At 41.5% G+C, this 24,616-nt stretch overlaps 2 protein-coding genes across 4 annotated transcripts in view; both read right to left on the bottom strand.

The window, feature by feature from the left end:
• Nucleotides 1-7,685, bottom strand: part of ATRX (ATRX chromatin remodeler) — a 72,700-nt gene extending 65,015 nt beyond the window's left edge. For all 3 annotated transcript variants that reach the window (XM_065729565.1, XM_065729563.1, XM_065729562.1), the window contains exon 1: nucleotides 7,541-7,685. In XM_065729565.1, the coding sequence (XP_065585637.1) occupies nucleotides 7,541-7,560 (20 nt within the window). In that variant the 5' untranslated portion in view covers nucleotides 7,561-7,685. The remainder of the gene's footprint in view (nucleotides 1-7,540) is intronic.
• A 2,223-nt stretch (nucleotides 7,686-9,908) lies between these two features.
• On the bottom strand, nucleotides 9,909-24,348 carry MAGT1 (magnesium transporter 1). The gene is made up of 10 exons (XM_065729618.1): nucleotides 24,244-24,348; nucleotides 22,435-22,604; nucleotides 21,487-21,604; nucleotides 20,035-20,175; nucleotides 19,355-19,495; nucleotides 18,949-19,038; nucleotides 16,566-16,629; nucleotides 14,853-14,927; nucleotides 13,523-13,613; nucleotides 9,909-11,552 (listed from the first exon to the last, which is right to left on the bottom strand). Exons 1-10 carry the CDS (start codon nucleotides 24,322-24,324, stop codon nucleotides 11,537-11,539), a joined length of 987 nt encoding a protein of 328 aa, XP_065585690.1. The 5' UTR covers nucleotides 24,325-24,348; the 3' UTR covers nucleotides 9,909-11,536.
• Between the last annotated feature and the right edge of the window lie 268 nt (nucleotides 24,349-24,616).

Genomic DNA, 24,616 nt, shown 5'->3' on the forward strand with positions numbered 1-24,616 from the left:
CTGAGTCATCATACCTTATCTGCTATTAGATACAGTTTCTCAAACTGCTGCGCTACGTTATCCCCTACATAAGTTAACCCAGTTAAAGGATATAGACATCTCTCTTTCTCACTTTCTTTTCATCTGCCCATTATTTTTGAAATTATCTTTTGAGAGCAAGAGGAAATAATGCCTTCCTGCCTCATTCTAGAGTCTGAAGTATCCTTTGAGTTTTTGCCAGAAGCTCAATCCCCTTGCTGTTACCATCTCCACTATCTTCTGAACACATCAGTAAATACTAACTCCCAACATTCAGTTTAATTGCTATTTTTAAATAACTTGTTTCAGCAAAATCATTTTAGAAAATTAAACAAGAAAGTTTGACAGACAAGTGATAATATCCTTGCTCTTAACATAAAACATTCAGAACGTTATGCATGTGTCTTTGTGACTAATAGTTTGGAACACTATCAGCTACCAACTACTGCCTCTTATCCTAACTAGACTAGAAGCATCATTACTGGAACAAAAATGTTCATGCTGACACAGCAAAAGAATCCACAGTCTAATACTAAAATCCCTCCTCAGCTTGCTTTTCCCCTGGATTATTCAGCGTTTTGTAGCATCAGCCTGTATTAAGGAGTAACAGGTTAAACTGAACTAGGGTTACTACACCTCAACCCAAAGGAACTGTGATTTACAACAGTGCTTTGCCTGTGTTTGCATAAAACCTCCTACAGCAAAATCTCTATTCTTTCTAGCATATTGTCACAAACTGACACAATAAATAGATCACAACATTCAAAACGTGCTTTAAAAGAATACACAGGAGCCTAAAACTTACTAACATCTCAGAAGTAACAAAGCAAAGCAGTCTCCCTCTGCCATGAATCAACCATCCCTATGCTATTTTCCTAGCCCTTTTAGGCTTGCACATACAAAGGAAATGGCTTCATCATCAGACTAGAACTATTTCAACACAGTTTAGCCTAATTAGAACAAGAATGAAAGAAGAGATGTCCTACTATTATTGGTTTGGCCATGAACTTGATTTGTGACCTTGAGAAACTATCATGTGAGAATACAATTTCTCACCTAAATTCAGAGCAAGTTCTGTAACCTTAACCAGAATGGGCCTGGGATAGTTTATCCCAGTAAAGACTGCGATAAACAAAGTCTGTATTATGTGAAATGCTATGACAAATGAACACAGTACAGAAGAAAAAGGGGAGAGATGAAGTGCGGTGTCCTCACCTACCCAGACACAACACACTTAATTCAGTCTGGCAGCTAATTGCTGTCCCCCTGTGCTTAACCCATCAACTGCACTAGCTAATGATTACCCTGTGCATAATGAGTCAAATCACCTCAGACAAAATAAAATGCTCAAGAACAGTTTCCAATCAGATCCAACCTGCTACACATTCACAGGATCACTGTGACCTGTGACAGGAGAGGTGTGGAAAACCGATGGGCAGTGCATAGAGCTGGGCTGCTCCTTTCAGCAGCAAACCCATGTTGAATTACACTGTGAAACTGCTCTGAAAGAGATGTGCTATCTCCTTCTACTTGTACTTACTCTCCCCTCTGACACCTTGATCATGTAGGTAGAGAATGCTCCATCTATCGTCAAAACCTGGAAGAACGTTTTACAATTATTTTTAAAAACAAACAAATTAAAACGTCCAGGATCCCACCAACCTTCAGACAAAGTTAGGTTACAAATGGCTCTGGAAGGCAGCAGTGCAGCAGCACTTTTCAGCTTTTTATTCAACTCCCCCCCTTTGTTTACAAACATGCTTTTGCAAAATGTTTTGGTTTCAAGTTCCCAGCTGCCTCAAACTCAAATTTGTCTAAAATCTTTGTGTTTATACTTTAAAAATAGTTGAAGGCCACAGGCTTTTAAACCATCTTTACAGTTGCTTCAAGTTAAATTATTTTTCACCTTGTCATTTCAAAAGATATACTGCAGAATTAAGAACTAGTATGCAGACAAAACTAGACAGTACTTTAAAAATAAATAAATAAAATTAAAACCAGATGTTCTTTTAAACCAGCAGACTGTAGATGAACATCTTCTACTTCAAACAGTACCCCTATACGACCAACAAATACAACAACCCACAGCAGAAGTCTGAATACCTTCATCAGGACAATGGGAAGAGGGAAATAGAGAAAAAGACACCATCTCCATCAGAACACAAGATCTGACACCGAGGACCCACTACCCACACTACACACATTTGTGTAACTCAGACAGTTACTGCCTGGTCCTGCAGGCTGCTCAGGCATTAACAGCTGGAGCACACCTGCACTGCTGCATCTTTCAGCTCAGTTCCACCCAGAAGAAATCTGTCTGTGCACTCCAAGGCACCCTGCATTATCAACCAAACACTCTTCAAAAATGAACTTAAATGCTAGTATAGTTGTACCCAAACCTCTGATGGAGACAAGAACATGATTTTTCAAAGCTTTCCTGTCTCTAACGCATTACTAACAAGAAATCTTTAAAACTAACTTTTTAATTGTAAATAAGGCCAAAGCTGATGTCATTCAATTAAACATACAGTTCCAAAACAGTTAGAAGGTATCTTTCCTTCCCCCGAAGTAATTTGCTTTCACATTGCTTAAGTCATGATACAATCAGGCCAGTCTTCTGTCACCTGCAAACCTTCATAGACATTTTTCATTGCAAGTGTCAGAGTAACTGCAATACAAAGGTCTGAGTTACAGACAGCCTCAGCTGGGGAGATTATAAACTCTGGTAGTAGCAATACAATACCTGAACTTGTAACAGCAAAATTACAGTTGGTCAAGTAAGTGGCACTGAGAACCAGGGAAGCTCTGAGGCTGGAAGAGAGATGCCTTGCAGCCCTGGAGATCCTCTAGTGAAACCCCCAGCACAAGCAGGGTCAGCGACAGAAGCTGCCAGAACCACAGCCAGCAGGGACTGAGCACCTCCACTGCTGCAGCCTGCACAGGCTCTGTGCTCGATCTGTTCCAGTGCTTGGCCATTCTCACAGTAAAACAATTTTCCTGTGCTCAACTGGCATTGTATCACACCAAACTTATTAAATCACATACAGCCAGAAAGCACCTGAATACTGAAGCTCTGACTGAAAAGAGAGGTACATCTCTGGCACTTGGCTGAACTTTCAGACGCTATGGTTAAGGCTTCACTAGAATGGATTCACTCTAGGAATTAGGATTGACCTTGGTCCACAAGGCTCAATCAAGCAATACCTAACAGAGTTCGAGATGTTTGATGATAAGGATGAAGTAAGTTTGGAGTGTAAGTACAGCACAAGAGGTTCAGACTAGTAAACAGAATTAGTCCTCTCCAGACACACAAGGGGAATGGTTCAAAATCACTAAGAGACCCTTTATTACATTCAAGGAAGATTACACAATTTCTTTTTCTTGAGATGGCACCCAAACAGCTGTAACAGGATTTGGCTGAGAGTTACCATGCTTCACTGGAAAATGAAGGGTTTTTTTTGTATGTTTTTGTTTTTAACAACTTCATTTTTAGTAGGCTTCAATGCTATATGGAAGTCTGCAATTTCAATGGTAAAACAGCCTGCAAGATTAGAAACACTGACTGAAGTTAACCACCTCAAAACCTAAATATAGTATTTTCACCTTTCTGAGACAGAAGTCATGGTACACTGAGCATTTTAATAGTTTAACTCAGGAAAGGAAGCTGAAACAAGCATGTATATAACCTACAAGACTAAATACTGTCACAAAAGCAGAAGTGTGCTTTGCTTGAAGAGAAAGAAGGGCTCCACACAACAGCATCAGAACTAGAGACAAAATACCATCTTCTCTTCTGTTTCAATTGTGTTCCATTTTCTAAAGTTTGTAAAAGATTCTCAGTGAGACATCACTCATCACAAACTCTGAAAATTGGAGCGTGCTCCTTAGAGTTTCCCAGACACTACCATCAGATTTGTTATCCAGTTTGAAGGGTTACAGTCTTCCTGAAGCACAGCTCTTTTATTTTCCAAAATAATAGTCATCTCAGACTGCCCCACTAACAATGCTGAATTTATTGCCAGAATTCCTGTTTCTGCTTTACATGACAGATGTATTTGCCCTATGCAGCTTCTAGCATTAATGCATGAAAGGAAGAAAATTCTGCAGCCTGCAAAGAAAAAAACAAAAAGCCTTGTCTGAACAGCACTGAAGTTGACTCTGGGCAGCAACCTGTGAAATCAAGTTTGGTTGTTTTTTTTTCTCACGGTTGCACTCCTTCCCTTAAAAAATAGCACTGCTAAAATTCATATCAACCTATCCTTCTTCTATCTTGAGTGAAAACTGTTTGTAGCTAGACATTACAAACAACTCTGACAGCTTAGTGCTGTCCCTCAGTAAATTAGAGAACTTTACCTACTTACTATCTTAAGTCAATACTACTAAGTCTCCCATTCTATTTGTCAGTGAATCTTGACAATTTTGTCTTTTCCATCCTGACCTGCCACCAGAACTTGCAACACTGACCTACTCATGAACCAACTCATATTTCCCAATCACCTGCAGGCACAAACTCCAGTGATACGAAATGTGATTTCACAAGGGTCAGCAGTATCCCTAGGCTCCCCTGTTTATAAAAGGCCTATCTAGTGATTCCATCTAAAAACATCATTTGACACAGGCATTTGTTCTCATGGTGAACATAATGTGTTAGCATTATTTTCTGTGCTGGCATTTTCTTTTGGTGAGTTGTATACAAGTAAAAAGCATGGACACTTAGACCCTTCAGTAGAGATGTTACAAGTGCACACAGAATCTTCATCTGTAACGAAAATGGGAAGTTTCACTAATGGTAGGGCTATCCCTTTCTCATACCATACTAAGGGAGAAGAAGGCAGCTTCACTTAAGCCCTGAAGAGACCGTAACAGCATACAAAACCCTAAGACTATACTACACAGAAACAGAAGTGATGCAGTCACTGCAGTAAGGGTCTCTGGGAGGAATTTCACTTCAGTGTGAGCACACTGGGGCTCAAGGGCACATCTGGCACAGAAGGTGACAGCCAGCCTCAGGTTTTGACTATTTCCTCACAAAGAGCAAAGAATCTGCTTACACCCATTCCACATGACAGCAAGGAAGACTGCCAACTTACACTGTACCTCCTCGTAATATGGACAGTTAATACTGACTTATTCCTGCTAAATTATTATGGCATTAATTAACACACATCATACAAACCTGTAACATAACTCACTCTGAACACGGCAATTCAAGTGACTCCAAAATGCAGAACCCACACTGCACACTGGGAAGACCAAAGCATAAAGAAGTTCACCTGAAAATTATTCTACCAGCTTAAAATAATTGGTATCACTACATTGCCACCCGGATGGTCCAAGATTCAAAACTCCTTTTGCTATTGTGCTTATTCTTCACTTCAATGCTCAAAACTGTTAGGAACAGACCACGTCATTACAACAAAGATTCTCCATCTTAAAAAGAAAAATAAATCAAGTTCTATATGAAACTTTTGCCCAAAAATCTCAGTAAATGAACAAGCAGGGAGATGGTGAAGGGTGACAGAAAGGCAGCAGCTGGAAGGCCAGCAGGGCTTGCTGGAAACAAGAGCAAAGAACACTGTGTGTGTGAGAGCAAAGAAATTTGCCTACATGTATGTGCAAAAAGTGGAGGGAGAGCACCTCTGCCTCTGTACCAACACATTAATACACCATGAACACATCTGCAGTGCTTTTCCCTCTCGTTCTCTCCAGCATTAGCAGAACTTGAACTGAGAGAAAATAAGAAAAAAGCTCTTGCAATCAATGTGTTCATCAGCTCCTAATCCTGAAACCACAGTACCCAACACCGTAACGCTTAGTTCCTACAACAGAACTACTCCTATACATTAAAAAACACTCCTCTAGATGAGTTCTGTATGTTTCAAGGGTCATCAAAAACACCTGCACTGACTGGGCACTCAGCTAATAACAGAATAAGTTTGAAGCACCAAAAAATACTACATCCTGCTATCTAAAAGTTGCCATAGGGCCGGCTTAATGCATAGACATTCAACTAATATATTACATACAATCTCAAATCGACCTTGTACATACCATTCATCTTCAAGGTTACAAATGAAACTCACGAAGGAATGCAATTAACATTTCTATCTGCAGGTAAAGGTATGACCTCCTGTATCACCTACACTCCACTGAAGCGTACACTAAAGCAGCCTTTTCACATTAACTCATGTGCTATGACAACGTAAGAATACTTAAGCAAGATCCTGCTACACAGAAATGCAAACTCCACTCCTGCTTTTCAAGGACTGAAGATGAAAGAAGAAAACAGCTTCCATTTGTATTTCAGCCTACAAATAAAACAATCAACCCAACAAAAAACTGGCTTAAACTGTCAGAGTGCTCTAAGGGCACAGGGAGGAGTGAGAGATGGGAGTCCTTCCTTTACATGAGGCATGCAGAAGAAACTGGTAGCTGCTGGGAAGTCATGCATGCACAAACGTACGTTTGTAATGCTTATGACTTGCATCTAGCATGTGACCAACATTGAAAACAATGATAATACTTTAATTTCTTTGTTTGAATCTATGCCCATGCATTGTTTCCTCTGAAATGTTAAAGCTTTAAACTCAAGCAGTATAGAAGAGCAAAAAAAGCCTGCCACCCACTTAACTTCTGGCCATAACTACGTGGTGATTGTGAACTGCTCAAGGGAAGTCTGAAACTGCGGGTGAGGATACACAAACATGACCTCAGAAGAAACTTGGAGGTTCGGTACCTAAGACAGCATACTGCCTCTTTTTTAATATTCTGTTTGATGCTGAAGCCATAAGCAGCATTTTTGAGGGTTCACGAACAATGCTTTATTGTTTACGAGCTGCCTCAGGCATCTGGAGTATTTGTGTGCGACTGACAGCGCAGATCAGACCCTTCAGCCTAAGTACGAACATCCAAACCCAACTCCGCGTTAACGCTTTAACATGGCGCCTGGCGGCACCGGCTCAGTTTATAGCAGCTTACTGACTTTAAGAAAACGGTTCATCCCCATCGGCGCGGCGGGAGCCGCCCCTCAAAAAGAGCGGGACGCGCCCGCGAAGGGCCCTTCCGCGCGGGGCCGAGCGGGCGGAGCACTCCGAACGCACACGTGTGGCGGGGGCTGACAGGGGCCGGGCACGTCCCCAGCGGCCGGGGCACGGGGCGCTGCCCGGGGCCGAGGGGCAGAACGCTCCGCTCCCGAATGCCGCGCGCGGCGGCTGCGAAGCGAGCGCCCGCCGCCAGCCCGCGCCCGGCCGCTTCCGCCGCCGTCCCCTCCCCCTACGCTCTCCACCCGGCCTCCCGCCGCCATCCCCTCCCCCCGTCCGGCCTCCGCCGGCCCCGCCGCCTCGGGCCCTGCTCAGCCCCGCCCCGGTCGGGCCGCGGGTCGGGCCGGGCCGGGCCGGGCGGTGGCGCCGCCGACGGCAACGCTCGCGCACGCGGCGGGAGCGGTACGCGCCGACGGCCGCCTCCTCGCTTCAGCGGGGCCGGCGGGGGCCGCTGCCCGGCGGGGGAGGGCTCCGGGCCGTACCTCATGGGCTCTGCGGTCATGTCTCCGCCGCCGCTGCTCGGTGCGGCCGGATCAGGCCGGGACCGCGCTCAGGCGCTGAAAGGAGACAAAGCCGTTATTGCCGCCATCGCCAGCGCCGCCGCCATCTTGTCGGAGAGAAGATGAGGGAGACCTGCCTCCTGCCGCCTTCCTCTTTCGCCGACTCCCATTGGCTCCTTGCCGCCCCCAGCGATTTTCTAATTGGGCCGCTCCGACGGGGCCCGTTGCTACGGGCGTTTACGTCACCGCCCGTCCTTCCCCGCTCTGATTGGCCGGCAGGACGGTTACATCAACGGGGGGGAGGGGGAGGGGGCTGACGTCATGCACCAAGTCCCGTGACATCATTCCAAAACGAAGTGCACTGACGAGTGTGACCGGTAGGGGGCTCCACTAACGGCGCCTCGGTGCGCGCGGCCCCGCGAGCCACGTGCCCACGCGAGAGGAACGTCGTGACAGCGCCCAGGGCCACAGCCACTCGTGACCCTGCTTCTCCACACCAATTCTTCACAGGGAATTGCAACCAGGTGGGCTTTTTTCCCAACCCAAGCCCTTCTGATTCTATCCGTTCTATGATTCATGACAGGAAGGTGTGACAAACGCTACTAACCCCAGTACACATAGCAGCACAAGCTGGCCTGTTAACTAGAGCCTCACTTAAGCACAGCATTACTAGAATTTACATACTTTTAAATGTCCTTCAGAGGAAGAAGCACAGCTATCATTCCTCACTGGCAGCATCACTTAAGACCTAGGTACATCCAGACTACCTTCTCCCCTTGTAGCAGCAGCCCCATCAGATGTTAAAATCCATATGAACAGCAAAGACACAGAGGGGAAGAAGGGGAAGAAGCATTTTTCTCTCACAAGAACACTGCCAACCTGCAGTGCCTGGAGCAGCCCAGTGCTCACATCTCTCCACCGCCAAAAGGGAAGAACGGGGCACCAAGTCCAGCATGGGGCAGAATTAGAGACAGGTGACAATTAGACACAAAATATAACCAGCCTTGAAAACAAAAGTTTTCTTCCTACAGAAATAAAAGGTACGCACTCACCTAGGTTCCCAACAGAACTTGTGAAATAAGAAACATGAAGTAGAAGCCTTGTCAATTCAAGTATAACCTCTCCTTGACATGTATTTCATTCCAAAAGGCAATTGTGATGACATAAATATTTTCAAACTTCAGAACATGTAAGCCTACATTTCTCAGACAAATTCTACAAACAAGTCCAGAACTTGTTTTAAAACTTATCTTTTTAACATAGAATTGCATCCTTTGTTTACTGAGTTTTATTACTATCAAGAAGCTGATTCAATAGCTTTTGATCCCAGATTCTATCTCACAGTCAAAGCAGCAGTTCTAAAACATCACTTGCTTCTACCTATCACCAAATTATCCAAATGCAAGTAGCAGGAGCCCACCAAAATCCACATACAGATAGCATGCCCTCTAGAAAAACATTCTGCACATCCTGCATACCTACAGCCAAGCTCACCCTGGACACAAGAATGCTCCCCCCAAGGCAATAATAGGCATGCTGATCCAATACACTTGAAAGAGTGCTTCAGAGCTTAGTAAAAGAAGTCAAGGACTACAGCTGAACCTTATCACTGATTTCTGTCATAATAGCAGTAATGAGTCGTCTTAAGTAGATATTAGCCTGCTTTAAAAAAACAGCTAAAGACATGTATAGTTATCAACTGACAATTACTTTAATAACTGTATGTGCTCCTGACCTAGAAATAACCACTATGTATACTTTTTATTTCTTGTTAAGATTATTCTTATGATAGAAGTAGTACAGTTAAACCAGAACAAGACAACAGTGTTTAAATTCGTTTTATCGGAACCGTCAAGATCTAAGCTTTTAAGTAAAGTAGAAAACATGACTTCAGAATGAAATTGTGAAGCACTTTTGCTGCACTGTTAACAACTGAAGCACAACCAATCTTAAAGGTTACTAGAAGCCTTCCCAAAATACCACCAGGGCAGGAAAACAAATGGATGTAACAGTCTAGAACTGTAGTGCTCACTAGACTCCACCTTCAGAAACATTATCTGCCAGGGACTCCAGGAAGGCAAGACCTGTACCTCAGGACAGCCGTCAAAGACAGCGCAAAACACGCAGCCCTTGTGCTGTTAGCTGGCTATACAAGAAGGCCTCTAGCAGTGATGCTTTAGGTTGAGATTTCCAGCATAAACACACACATACGCTATTAATCCCATCTACTGAGCCACACTCAGGTTATTTACTGTATACACTTATAAACACATTGAAGCAATACAGGAAGAAAATAAGTTTGTAACTTTTTTTTCAGTCTGAAAGTTTGAGAAACACAGGAGCAAGGATTAAAAAAATTTATTGAAAGTTGTCCAAAATCCAGCCAAGCACACAACTTATCCAATCCACTAGAACTTGTCATTCTGTATGGTTAAAAAAACAAAATGCATCTCACAAACAAGTTGAAATGTCAAACAACTAAATTAGAAAGGTTAAGGCACTTGAGATGTGTGTTAATGTAGCAAAATTGCATAATAACAACATTCTACTTTGAATGATAAAGCTCTTTTTGAGCTTAAATCTTAAGTATCCACATCCTGTAATCCTCAGAGGCAGGAGACAGGCAGAAGCAGAAGCCAGTCTTGTATTTTCCTCTGACTATTAACCACCAAGGCCATCATAATCTACAAAAGGCAGTACTGCTGAATTAGGCCACAAACATTTCCTATAGTGCAGATGCTGAATTACAAAACAGCGTGGGCTGAGGCACAAGGTCTTCAAACTAAAAAACCCTTAAGACAAAGCACCTTCATGAGATAAAAAAAGCAAAAAAGCACATCCATTTAATTGTAAGGCTAAGGAAGCTTTCCTAGTGTAACAACATTTGGGATTAGATATCTCAGCCCATTCCCATATCCTCCCCAAGGACATAAGGCTGAAAAAAATTGGAGAAAGCAGAGAATGCGAGAACTTACATCGTGACCAGCACTCTGACAGCAGATGCTGAGCAGTAACTTTAAGGCCAGTTAGCAACTTGTAATTCATGCAACAGATTAGTTACCTTTGTAATTACCTTTTCAGTTTTCTTTTTTGTTATTTTTGGAAGAAAGTGTTGATCACTGTGAGAGTACTTCTTCAGCTGTGAGCCAATATTTACAAATCAACTGATGGAGTTTCATTATTTGACAAGAAGGATTTTAACAATTAAACGAGCTGCACTATAACAAATAGGGACTTCAACCAAGTTGAGGACAGAGAAGTTTACCATAAGTTTTGGCTATTTACTAGGGAGAAGAAGAATACACTAAGTTCTTGATTATTTCTTTCAGTCCTGAACGTGAAGTGTAAAATTAATTAGTAGGTTGACTGAAATTTTACTGAGCCACTACTACCCGTTATAAAGTCTTCCTTCATCTGTGAAGTCATCTCTTGCATCATACTGCAGTTAAATGCTCTTCTCAAAGTCAACATATACCTTTTAGGGCATGCACATCCTGAAAAGGAATCCAGAGTATGCTCCAAGGGTCACACACAGTCTGAAGGAAGAGATATGCAGGTACATGAGGTTTCCTCAACCACGCAAAGGCACAACAGGAAAGCTATTGTCGTCTCCAAGGATGAGCAAGAAGTATTTGAGGGGAAAAGACACAAAAGAGATTATTCATTTGGATTCCAAGTACCGCATTGGTTAGTATAAGGAAACATAGCAGTTCTAAATGCAAAGTTTTGACTTCCATTAGATTTAAAGTTGAATCAGAAGATGTAAAGCTTGTGAGAGAGATTGCATCTTAATACTCCATCCTTCAATGCACACTGCTTGATTTATTTAAGGCACTGCATGCCATCTTTGGTTCAGTGTTTAACTATCTCATTCAGTGTAAAGGGAGGTAGTATGAACCACACATCTTTAGTTCTTCCATTCTATTACACACAGTTTCATAGTCACCACCTTCCTGATGTTACAGGTTCTGGAATCCTTTAACTCATTAGGAAACTGCAAGAACAAAGAGAAAAGCAAACATACATTAATTTCATAAAAGGCAAAGGCCTTCAATAGCCTAATTAGTTTTCCACACACATCCAGAAAATCAGAATGAAAAACTAAGGGTTAAATAGCTGTGGAGACAGTCACTTAAAAGCAAGACTTTAGTACCCCTCAAGCCAAGGCAGAGCAGCAGTATCATGCTTGCTGCAAACTTAGAAGTGTGTAAGACCACTGCAAGAACAGAATGAAAGGCAATCAGTTATTAACAAAAAATTCAGGTCTCTTCCAGTATTAGAAAAGCCTCTGTGAATATCACGATTTATTATAGAGACCATTGAAAAAAATGAAAGAACTGACTACTGCTGTGACTGAAAGAGCTACTCAGCCTGAGTGTAGAGAGAACACAACAATGGGCTAGCAGGATTTCATAGTTCACAGTTATGGATATTTGAGGGGTCGGTGGAAGAAAAGTACAAGAGGCTTTTTGAGCAGAATTTCAGAAGCAGCAAAGTACTGGGCTAGCTTATCACAGTGCAACTGTATCTGCTTCACTAAGAACTGTTTGGCAAGAAGCACAAGGCATTTCACAGTGAGTTATAGAGCAGCAGCTGCCCTTGAATATCACAGTCATGATAAGAGCCAATAATTTCAGGAATTCAAAATTATCTTCAGACCTCTGTCTTTACTACAGCAAAAACCATACAATCCCAGTCTCAGAAAGTGAGATCACTGAATAAATACTTCCACTGCAAACAGATAATGAGGATGATTCTAATTTTAGCAACTAGCCTTCTGCCTCCACCTCACTGTTTGAATGTAATCCAGATGAGGCACTCCTTTTGCACTCTATCCCATAACTCCCACCTCCTGCTGGAGACAAAGGCATACCCCCACCACCTCAGGTCACAACCACCACTATAAACTTTCAAGCAGGACAAGTAAGGCAGATATCTTCACAGTTTGGCAGAAAGCTGAGTGAGGATCTGTCAGTGGCATGGTGCAACAGACTGGGAGCCAGAAACATTGCTCTTAATCAGAATGAGACTAATTAACTATCTGAATAAGGAGTGATTGGTATTAATCCTTAATAAACAAATGTTGGAAAAAAAATAAACCTTTAGCGTCCTTGCATACTACAGAATTCTAGGAACCCACTGACATGCTTTCTGCTAATGTCACCCATCGTGATGGCCTCTCACAGAGAGAGGACCATCTATTTGCCAATGCAAGTTAGAATTAGCCTTCCAGACACATTAAAAACCTTGCAGAAGCCAAGATGGTTAGTTGCTGGCCTCTCAACATGTATTTATACCTGCAAAATACATAAAACGAGATGCCTATATCCATCAATATAGAAAAATAAATTAACCACTCAAAGAGTGCTATACTCTTTATAGGAGCAATCCTGAAATATTTTCAGCTTTAAAGCCTCAGTCCCATTCCCTATTCCCAGCAATAAGAATTAATAATCAGAACATATGAGTATTGGAGAAAAGTAGTAAAGCTGCACTTATTTCAATACAAGTTGGCAGAGATATCAATATAAGAACAGAAATATTTCATAAATACATAACAGCATAAAAGGGAATGCAGCATAACCTTTGCTTTGGCCAACTGAAAAACAGCAGTATCCACCACGTGCTGTATTACTGTACTATCAGCCAATACTGCTACTCTGAGCAGAAAGTGGAGCATTTTTTTTTAAATAAGTATTTCTCAACACATTATATTTCAGAGGAGAAAAAAAAACCTTGGCTTCTTACACCATTCTGGTTTATATTAACATTAAGAGAGAAGCAAATGCCAGTTCACAGGAACAGATTCATTCATAATGATACAGTCCAAGTAAAAACTTCTATTATTTTCAAAGTCTTAATTGGAAAGCAGTAAAACTGCACTTCCTCCTTAACCACCTCTGGTGATATAGCTGTATTGCAGTGCACATGGAAACAACGACTGCAGCAGCAGAAAAGCAGTACCTGTATGGGTATCCGTGGTATTTTGACCTGAAGACAGACAGCAGCCAACTGAAAAAGAACACCACCAAGCCAATACCAGCAACGCACATGACTGCAAGAGATGGAGAATAATTCTGTAGTTAAGTGACAGCTCTCTCCAAAAACACCACAGTTAACAAAAGCATTCTGCAATATTTACAAGTTTAGTCAGATTAAATCTTTATTATAGTCATTAAGAGCTATACTGACATCAGTTTTCTTTCAAATACTGTAAGCCCATTTTATATCACCAATTTAAAAGACAGTAAGTCCTTTTTATCTCTTGCTAACAAAATGGCCCAAGGTATCTTTATTTCCATCCTCCCCAGATCACCTTGAGTTTCTTGCTTTTTTGCTAAGCACCTCCAAAAGCTGCTGAAATAACAAAGGTTTCACTGAAAGGTTGAAAGCTTACAAATAGCATCCTTCCCTGACAAGGCAAGGAAACTAGTAAGCACATGTGCACACAGTCCTAGATTAGAGCAGAAGTCTGTTTCACTTCATTCCCACCAGGTCCTCATGTACTAATAATATCCAAAAACTGAAAGTGCTGTTGTGGAGACCAATAGGTAGTTGTGAAAAAATGCTATTGAGCATCTCACATAAGACTAGAATGGGATTTGCATGCACTTTATCCTGATATATCCCTCACTAGTAACATTGGAGAAGAAGAAAAAAGGTAAATCCATGCTCTATGAATTGGAAATAATGCACAAGATATACAGAAGCCAAATGTGGTTTGATGTTTTTCTTGACTAAAGCATGGACATAAAATGAGATTAACATGGCCATGAAATGGAGAAGAGAATAAAAATTGCAACTGTCTTCACCTGGACACATAGAATAATGAAATCCATAACAAGTTTATTGCCAGATATATTTGAGAGTATTTTTTTCATGATAATTTTAGAGTTGTTTTTTTTAATACTAAGAAACTTATGCTGACTTGTTTTTATTCTAACAGATTAAGTCAGTATTATATTAGACCACAAAGAATACTCTACTCTTACTCTTTAGTTATCATAACGTTACACTTCGAGTAGTTTTTTCCTTCTTTAATTCTTCCTTTGAAGAAAAAATAACCAATTGTGAAGCAGAAACTTATTCTACTTATTCTATTATGCAATCAACTGCAACAGTTGAAGAGTCCATAGAAACTGTGGATGCCATTGTTTGTTCAAAGCTAACAGAAATAATAAAAATTGACCAATATTCACAATTAAAGAAAACAGCACAAAAGCATTTCTGTTAAATACCCTCATCTTTATATAATGTCACTTCTCCAGATGGAGAGGAAAGTATTAGTACTTACTCTTTCTCTTCCCCACATCCATTTCAGAAGTAGCAGCTTCATGGAGGAGTACCATTCCTAAAGTAACACCACCATCTGTGGACACTGTTTAAGGCTAAATCAACAAAATACACTGGACTTAATACAATGCACTCATTCCTAATTTCTTAAGTTTTTAAAATTACAGGCTTCCTGGTCTAATCAACAAATATAAGGGTAAAAAAAAGCAAATGGAAGTAGCTCATATTCATTAAATTCCAAGAGAAAAATACAAAGTTTGAAGTATAAACCAGAATATATAGTAGGTCTCAAAGCAAATCTCAAAGCAAAGTTTAAAAATGTGTATTTACTACCTCAGCCTGTAATGAAACAGGACTTCTTCCTTCAGGGAGGCAAATCCACTCCTACAGTTGTTTTACTCCACTAGAAACTCCCAGAAGGAATTTACAAACTGCATTTTAACTCAACTAATAGAAACAGTAAAATGAATGTAACATTTGATCTAACATGGATTCTTTCAAACAGGAAGATTTAAGTCTTGTCTAAATCTCCAGTTTAACTTCTGGTGCTTTAAATGTCATTAGCAAAACAGCAAATCCGCTCCATGATGTCACAGACAGCATTAATGCAAACAGGCATCAATAAAAAGTTATGTTACATTTGACTGAATGCATCAGAAGTACAACAGTGGCTAGAAAAAGACTGGGAGTCCCTCACTAAATTGAATTATTCAGTATTAACAAATCTTTGATACTGAATACAGAGTTGAAAGGGTAAAAAAAAGCTTAACACCATATTTAAATATTATTTTCTTTATATCAATAAATTACATAAGAAAGGAAAAAACACAAATGTATCTCTCAATGAAATTGGGATTTTGCAAAAAATTTAAGAGAAACGATTCAGTTACTAAGAACCTGCTGCTGCAACAGAAACTCATTAGCCACTGTAGAGTACTAACAAGGACAGGTACTTCATAGTTTTGAAGTCATAAAATTTAAGAGAAAAACTCATTGATGTGTATGAGGTAAGTATGCTGCAAAGTATACCTGTGGTCCATAAAAATACAGACTACTTGGGACAGTGAAGCTGCAAGGAAAAAATAGTATTAAATAAGACCTATTCCGTTGTGAAAATAAGGCACAGGCTGGTATTAGTGACAAGACAAGAAGAGCTTGATTCAGAGATGACCCAAGTCACAGATGATGGATGAACACACACACGAGCAGAAAAGACAATGCACACTCTAAAGGAACATCTTTATACAAATGAGAAAACAACACAACCCAGCAAGATTCTGCTTACCTCTCCTGATGGCTCAATACCAGCATGAAAAAATCCTGACTTGTTAGCATGAACACGAGCTAAGGTTAAAGGCAAAGAAGGTGAGCCAAGAAATAAAAATATCAGTAACAGAAGACAGAATTCAATACCAAAGGGAGATTTAAGTGAGACTGAAAAGACAAGACACACATAGAGGAAAAGGGGCTTTCCTGAAGAGCCTTATGATTCCATCCAGTTCAGTCACTGAGCAAGGAAGAAGGTGGTGAGAAAGCAGTAAACATTCTTGCACTCAAAGATCACTGTCATTAGAAAGCCACAGTTGTCAACATGGTCACTGCTAGCTCCTGCTAGTACTGACAGACAGGAGCCATGACAAAATACACTTATAGAAGAGGCAGCAGCATAAGCTAACAGAAGAATTGTCACCAACACATGTCTCAGTAAGGATACTGAACAGAAGAACAATGTGTGTTTCTGCCACAAACTGGGCTTGGCTGCTTCCATGGATATAGCTCTGTAGGAGACAAAGAACTGAATTTTAGAAAGACTGGAGCCAACTCTGACACAATTAGCAGCAGCTATAGAGCTCAGAGCTGAGTTTTGCAATGTCTCCTTCAGGAGACAAAAGAAGTTGTAGCATGAATAGTTTCATCTATTGAACATGAACTGGGGCTCAGGGGGCTATGGCAGCATTAGTAATGCTTCCTATACTATCATGTGCAAACTACTGCTCTGATTATAGTCATGCAAAAGCTGCTACCACCTTCACCACCTGCATTGCCTCTTTGGATAGTTACATTCTCCTGCACCTGCTGGCTTTCAACTCTGATCCAAACCCTGACTTGGATCCTTACTCTACAGACACTGCTCTCATCTTTGGGACAGTGTGTGAACATCACTCACTTGGCTCCAAAGCTGAGCATTTTAAATCTTTTTTATGCCATCAGAGGAAAAAAGATCACCCTTCAAGCTTTGTTCTTCAGGCTTTGTATTAAAATCAAATAACAGGCAGGAATGTGGTAAACAAATAACATCACAAAGTAAAAAGCAGAAATTCTTTGAAAAAAATATTTCATAGATGAAAATTTCTGTTGACTTTGAACTTCATTTGGCTCAGACAGGAATCTTCTGCTGGTTTCATTTCTTGTTTTGTATGTTTTTCATTAAAGTTTACCAAATGTACGGGTTAACAAAGTTTGAAATTCATTCAAGTTAAGACTATTGTTGTGTTCTATCCTTTATGGGAAGCTTGCCTTCACTACAGTTGTGATTATATGCAAGCAGAAGAACATGGCTGATAAGGAGATCAGCTGTGTGCTGGAAGAACACAGGGGCCTGACCCACTTCACTGGGCATGAAAGGACATTTCACCAAACCCATTCTGGCTCAGTGAAATACAGGAGAAAAGCCCACGTACAATGTGGGAACAACCTTGGGAGGTGCAATGCTCTTGGTGCATACAGACTATACTGTGCATCTACTTCTGTATTGTGTGAAGGGCCGTATATTTCCTGACACGTTAAAACTAATCTTTTCCCCCCTCAACAACAAAATTTCCTAAATCTAAGACCAGTAGACAATTTATCTTAAGAATCTCAAAGCAAGATGTTTCATACATAAGTCATTAGATAGGTGCATGAGCTGTAAAAGATAAGGTTAAATATGTGATTGCCAGGCTCAACAATAGCACTATTTAACCTATAAGACCCAACACAGACACCTCTTTTCCTGTTAGCTATTAGAACTGTTGTGTCTTTTCACCACCAGAGATATGATACACATGTGAGAGGAAAAAAATCATCACAGGTAATTAAACACTGAAAAGCAAACGTGAAAACAAACAGAAATAGTTAAATCCTTCCTCCAAAACATCTAACTTTTAAAAGACATGCAAACACATGCCCCTTTACTCTTGAGGTGGGAGGAGATAAAGTAGGAAATATGACAGAAAAATGCTTACTGTAGGATAGGGGAAATCTCTATCCCAAATAACTTCTTCGCAAAGATGACAGAATATGGGGTTACCGAAGTGCTTACCCTAGAGCATTATTTTTAGCACCTTCTCAACTTTCTTTAATTACTAGAATAATCAACGTTTCCTCACAAGAAGACCCAGAACTCTTTTGGTATTAAAATAAGGCAACACTTTTGAGCCCATATGCCCTGCTTTCTGCAGAGTACCATCCGTATGATGACTATCTAATACTTTGCTGCATGGAAAACACTTGTTTCAAACAAAGCTGAGCACATTGCTAGATAGCAAACTAATCCTAATATTTCTTGTCCTACTAAGAATTAGTTATCCTGCTCACAGAAAGCTTATTCCTGAGAACAGAAAGCAATACACCTAGAAAACCCTAGGCAATGTTTGCCTTTATTCTTCAAATGTTATGAACTAGCAACATCAGTCTTAAAATGAATGAATCACTAAACTAAAAATTCTATAAATAATCTTTCCTATGAAGCTTTAATTCTAGGTAAACATTATCACACCCCAATTACACAACAGAACATTTTGTTTCTAATTAAAATCAACTTTATGTGATTGCTTAGGAGCAAGATAAGAGTTTGCAGAGCTTCTTTTCAGACAAGAACATTCACACAGCTCACCCACAAAACCCCTTTTTCAGGGGTATTTTAAGAGAAAGCAGACCATACCAGCAGAGAATTAATATCCCCTAGCTTGCCTTGCTCACCAAAGGACAGGTTAGCCTCACTGGCTTCCTAGTAATGAGCTCAACAATAGAATCTGCATTCTGACTTGCCTCTTTTAATACTGACATTACTCTGTTGAATAGAAAAGCAGAAGCATAAACAGAGAAAAGTGACTTACCACTTGTCCTGTATGGGGGTTCTTATGAGCATAGGGTGGCCCTCTAATATGGTTCCACATCTGACCCGATGTCATTGCTAATACAAAACACTGAAAAGGAAAGAAAAAAATACTCCTTAAGAAAGGTTTTCCACTCCATTTATTTTCATTTAATACCAAAAAGTGCTGGTTTGGAAGACCACCTTAAGCTAGGCATTGCCCTTTATTACTACAGAAAGCATCCAATGAAGTATGACACAAGATGAAAAGAAAAATGGAGATCAAATATTATCAGGCTACCAAAAAGAAAAGCTAAACAACTCACTGTCCTCTAGCAGGTTTAAACAAAATTTAAACAAAAACTTTTTAAAATGTCAATTGAAATAAAACTCACAGCAACAGGAAGTCAAGAATTATGATCACTCACCAAAGCAGCAAACGCCCAACCAGTTTTGTTATACAGAAAATCCAGATTGCTGCCACGCAAATACACAAGGCCGCCAATGACAGCCAGCAGCAGTCCCAGCATCAGAGGCCCAGCATAGTTTGGTGGTCTTATCACACGAATCTACACACAGAAGGTAAATTTCATTATTTCCTCTCAACAAGATTACAAGTAACATCTTTACACCTAAAAAAACCCACCATATATTAGAGTAGAAAAAATCAACACAAAAAAAACCCTCCCAGAAGTTCCTATAAGATAGCTCTGACCTGAAAAGTACGTAAAGTTTCTTCCTCCTTCACACACTACCACCTTACCTACTAATTGAAAGAATTTCCTTCCTCAAAAGCAGAAGAAAGACCATTTTTACCAACTTATCAGACATAGACAACATACTAGAACACAGAGGAATGAACCTTAAAGGTAGAGTTACATGCTCAGATAATCTCAGAAGAGAGACCACTAGACCAGGCTCCTCAAAGTCCCATCCAGCCGTGCTTGGAACATTCCCAGGGACGGAAGATTACACAGGCAGTAACTACTGAGAGTCTCTGAGAGCAGACTTATCAGCAAAACACAATTAACAAATATCAGAGCCAGAATAACAGGGAGTGCTGCAGAGGCAGTGGGGGATAAAGCCCCCTCTCTCAATGCACACTTACATTGACGTCAGTTCTGTCAGCCACCCAACGTGCCAGCTGCTCCGCTGCAAAGCCACGCACCTGGAGTTCATACGTGTCACCTCGTTTAGGCTTCCCTTTAGCAGGAAAATTAATGAAGGTTGGAGCAGAATTCATGTTTAGCTGTATTTAGAAAATCCACAGAAAACACAGCGCCATCAAAGGTCTACATAGCAACACATGCCTCCATTTCATCTACATGGTGCAACAGCCACCAAATCAATTAGAAAGTAAAAGTAAATAAGCAAGTTTCATAGCCATTTTAGTAAAGTGTACAGCTCACAGCAGCTTAACTTCCATATCTCATACAAACAGATCAAGTTCTTGCCCTTTCTAAGACAGTAATTAATACCATTCTGTACTTTCCCTCGCATGGGCCAAGCTGTTTTCTCTCTTCAGCATTCAGAAATAACTTTTCCTCTCTGCTGCCAGCTGTTCTAGATGGTTGGGGAAGCTGCTGTTTCCTTTTTAAACACATCTGAGCTTCCTTTCTGAATTAACTGCCATTCTTTTGTCAGTACTCAGCTGTGTAGTGAGCACTTCAAAGGTTCCATCCAGTTAGCAGGAAATTACAATGTACAAAAATTTGTTTATAGAAAAATATTCTAGAATGTCATTTTATCTTTCTATTAATCTTTTCCTAATACCTTCCTCCAACAACATTTTTCCCACAGCATTACAGTGTTTTTTGAATCTTTATATACTATTATATACTATTCTATATATACTGATGGAATAGATGGAAAGGAATCATCAGAATATGTACAATAATTTATACAAGTCATAGCTTGTATATATATAATTAGTGGATTAATTCTTGATGAAACACTACAGGAAAATACAATAAGAATATTTAAAAAGTTTCTACCTCAAATTTCCAAAAACTTCCATTTAATAAAACAGCATCACCAAAACTATGTAGCTTTTAAATACAGAGATAAGCATCTCTCTAAAGAAAAGAGAACATCTGCAAGCTGTAGTGAATGATTAATTCTATCATTCCATGTATGCTTGCAATTCTAGTTCGCAAACATACTTTTAATTTTGTTATGTCAGCAGAACACCAAAATAAAAAATAGTGTAAGAAGTCACTCGGTACTGAAAGCCTGATCTACCATTCCTTTTTTAGCCATTCCTAAGGACTTCAGTGTTTTCTGTCTTGCCTATTCCTATACTGTAGGAGTTCCATCAAAAAGGAGACAGACCTCAAAGCAACAGTCAGATAAGCTAGCACATCCCTTGTGCCAACATCATATATTTCAGTGTTATTAATACTACTGCCCTCTGCTCTTCTACTCTCTTTCCTGAATCTGAGCGGGAGCTTTTAAGTTCAGTAACTCTACACATCTTTAATCACTGTGTTATGTTTTATACACATCTTTACTCTCATTCTCCAAAACACGAGTTAAAAACAGAACAGAAAGAGAATATTACCATCTGAAACACATCTGAGCCTTCATCAAAATCCACCATAGCAAAAAAAATCTTATTGGTAAATGCACTGGAATATCGCCAGGAGTTTGCAAGAATCTGGTATTCTTCATCAGCTTGCCTGTAAAAACACGAAGTGAGATGCTGTGTCACATGTCAGCCACCCACACAGTTACAGAACAGCTGCAAGAGCTGTAGCCCTCCATCCCACTGAAGGGAGCACCCCACCCACCCTTCTGCTTTTATCTTCTCACATTAGAATAAAAAGCTCAGGGCCAGCTTAACATCTAACAATTAAAGCATTTAGCACCATTGTATCTTAAAGCCCAAAATAAAGGTCAAGCGTTATTATGTCCATAACCAGAAGCAGTGATAATTTCCTAAGAAATATATGAAATGCAGCACAGAAACTTCTGATTTGCTAATCCTTGGGGCACTGAAATGAACAGAGGTGTCCCCCTGTCTGCATCAGAAGATGAGACACCAATTAACTTGAATTGATTTGGTACAGAAGTTATCTTTACAGAAGCCTGCCACCTCCAGGCAAATAAATGAAAGCCCTAAAATACTTAAGGACCAACACATTATAAGCTTAAATAAAACGTCAATCAGTGTTACTAACTAACAGCAACTGTTAGACTGCAAGGCCAGCAGTAATTCTGCAAACCCTTCTTCATCAGCACACACCAGGAAAGCTGGGGTATCACCTGCTCTCACAGCAGCAACTCAGCACTGTGAGCATTTTGTCTGAATAACAAATTACTTTAGGAGCAAAATAAAAAACAAGTACATTGTTTTCCCTCCATATAATGTAAATAGTCCCATAGAATATCTAAAATCATACATGACATACTTTAATATCATGTACATGAAAGAGATACTCTCTTAAATTTAACCTCCTACAAATCACACGATGACTTTCAAGTTCCAGTTGATGAGTGAAGGCCATACTTGCACACAACACATTGTCTGTGAGGCTGAAGGGCAGTGAACATCACAATCACTGAGTAGTTTCTGGGTGGTGCTTTCACAAGGCGGCGGAACTTGTCTCCGTTCATTCGTATCACAGATCTCTTACTTGTCCACTCCATCAGCTGGCTCACCTTCTCTGATAACACCATCTGGAAAGAAAGTCAGAGAAACAGTGTTGTTTTTTCTGCAGGTGCTTTTCCCTCCCATCTCTCACAGCACAGACTTGAAGATGCATATACTGCACCGTACTCCAGAAGAACATGGTATTATATTTCACTCAGCTCTCAAGGGCACTCACAGAGCCTTCTAATAAGCACATCATTAATAAGCATGTAAATGATGAAGGCTGCCTGCTCTAAAGTACCACCCCATGCTGCTAATGGTGAGATTTGTTGCTTTCACGTACCAGAAGGCTGTGCTGCTTTCAACAAGACCAGACGGACTGGAGAATTGAGCACAGAGGAACCTGAAGAGGTTCCACATGGGCAAACACAGGCCCTACACCTAGGGCAGAATAACTGCAGGCACTGATAAAGGTTAGGGGCTGACCTGATGGAGGATCTGTGCAGAGAAGGACCTGGGTGTCCTGGTGGCCAAGATGGCCAATGATATCCTGGGGTGCATTAAGAAGAGCATGGCCAGTACGTTGAGGGATGTGATCCCCCTTCTGATCTGCTATGGAGGAGCCACATTTGGAGGAGCGTGTCCAGTTCTGGGCTCCCCAGTCCAAGAGAAACAGGGAATTTCTAGAGAGTGAGTCCAGTGGAGGGCCACAAAGATGATGAGAGACCTGGAGCATCTCCATGCAAGGAAAGGCTGAGAGACCTGGGACTGTTCAGTCTGGAGGAGAGAAGACTGAGAGAGGTTCCCAGCGCTGTTTATACAGATCTGAAGTGTGGGAGCCAAGTCAGTGGGAGCGGACTCTTTGTGGTGGAGTGCAGCAATAGAACAAGGGGCAGCGGGCAGAAAGTGGAAGGCAGGAAGCTCCATACAAACACGAGGAAGAACTTTGCTGTGAGAGGATGGAGCACTGGGGCAGGCTGCCCACAGAGGTGGTGGGATCTCCTTCCCTGGAAATATTCAACACTGTTTGGACCCCCTCCTGTGTGACGTGCTGTGGAACCCACTCAAGCAGGGGCTGCACTCAACACTTGCAGAGGTCCCTTCCAACCCCCACAGTGATTCAGGCACACTGAGCACTCCACAAACTCAGTCTCTCCAGTATTTATCTGATGCTGATTGCTACACCCTGAGATCACAAAGCTCAATGGGACAAGTGCTGGGGATGGGAGTGTCATGGAAATGAGCTCAGTGTCTAACTCACAGGGCAGCTGATAATACCTGCACCCAGACACACCTGCAAAATTCATGAGCATAAAGCCTTCTACCTTAAAGAACAGTCGTGCAATATCATACAAGTACTACAGTGGAAACTGGGGGTTTATCGTGAGGTATTTCCCTTGTAAACACTGTTCTTCGGAACCAGAACAATAATTTATGACAAATAATTAACGACGTTAACTTACACCTGAAACAATTATGTAACAAAATACTCTAAGCCCTAGAAGTGCAAGGATATAAGCGACGTCGTAGCACTTACAACGACAGACACCCGCACACCTTTCCCACACGCAGACCCCGCGCAGCCGGGAGGGAACACGACACAGAGCAGCGAGCAGCTCCGCGGGGCCTGAGCGCTCCCCCTCCTCAGCCCCGCTCCCGCCTCGCCCCGTTCCCCGGCTCCACGCGCTCCGCTGAGGCCGTCACGGCCACGCACGGTCCCCTCACCTCCTTCCGCTTCTGCCCCGCAGCGCGCGGCCCGCCGCAGACCAGCAGCAGCGCCAGAGCCAGCACCGGCAGCGCCGCCATCACGGCCCTTCGCCAGCGCCTCGCGCCTATTGGCCGATGCCGACCCACAGAGAGGCGGCACCACCCAGGTGCTTCCTATTGGCTGTGAGGCCTGCCCGCATTTCACTGCCGGCATTTTATTCGCTGGCTCTGCGCTCAGCTCTGGAGCGGCAGCCAATAAGAAGGAGGCAAACTGGGGCTGCTGGATTGGTGGAGCTGCGCTGACGGGTGGGCTTTCGAGACATGGGGGTGGTCGTTATGCTGTGCGCATGCGCTTTCACAGCAGTATTGCTACGCCGCGTGCTTGGGATGT

The sequence above is a fragment of the Cyrtonyx montezumae genome, unplaced genomic scaffold, assembly GCF_038088225.1.
Source record: "Cyrtonyx montezumae isolate F1298 unplaced genomic scaffold, pur_monq_1.0 scaffold_11, whole genome shotgun sequence".
Lineage (NCBI taxonomy): Eukaryota > Metazoa > Chordata > Aves > Galliformes > Odontophoridae > Cyrtonyx > Cyrtonyx montezumae.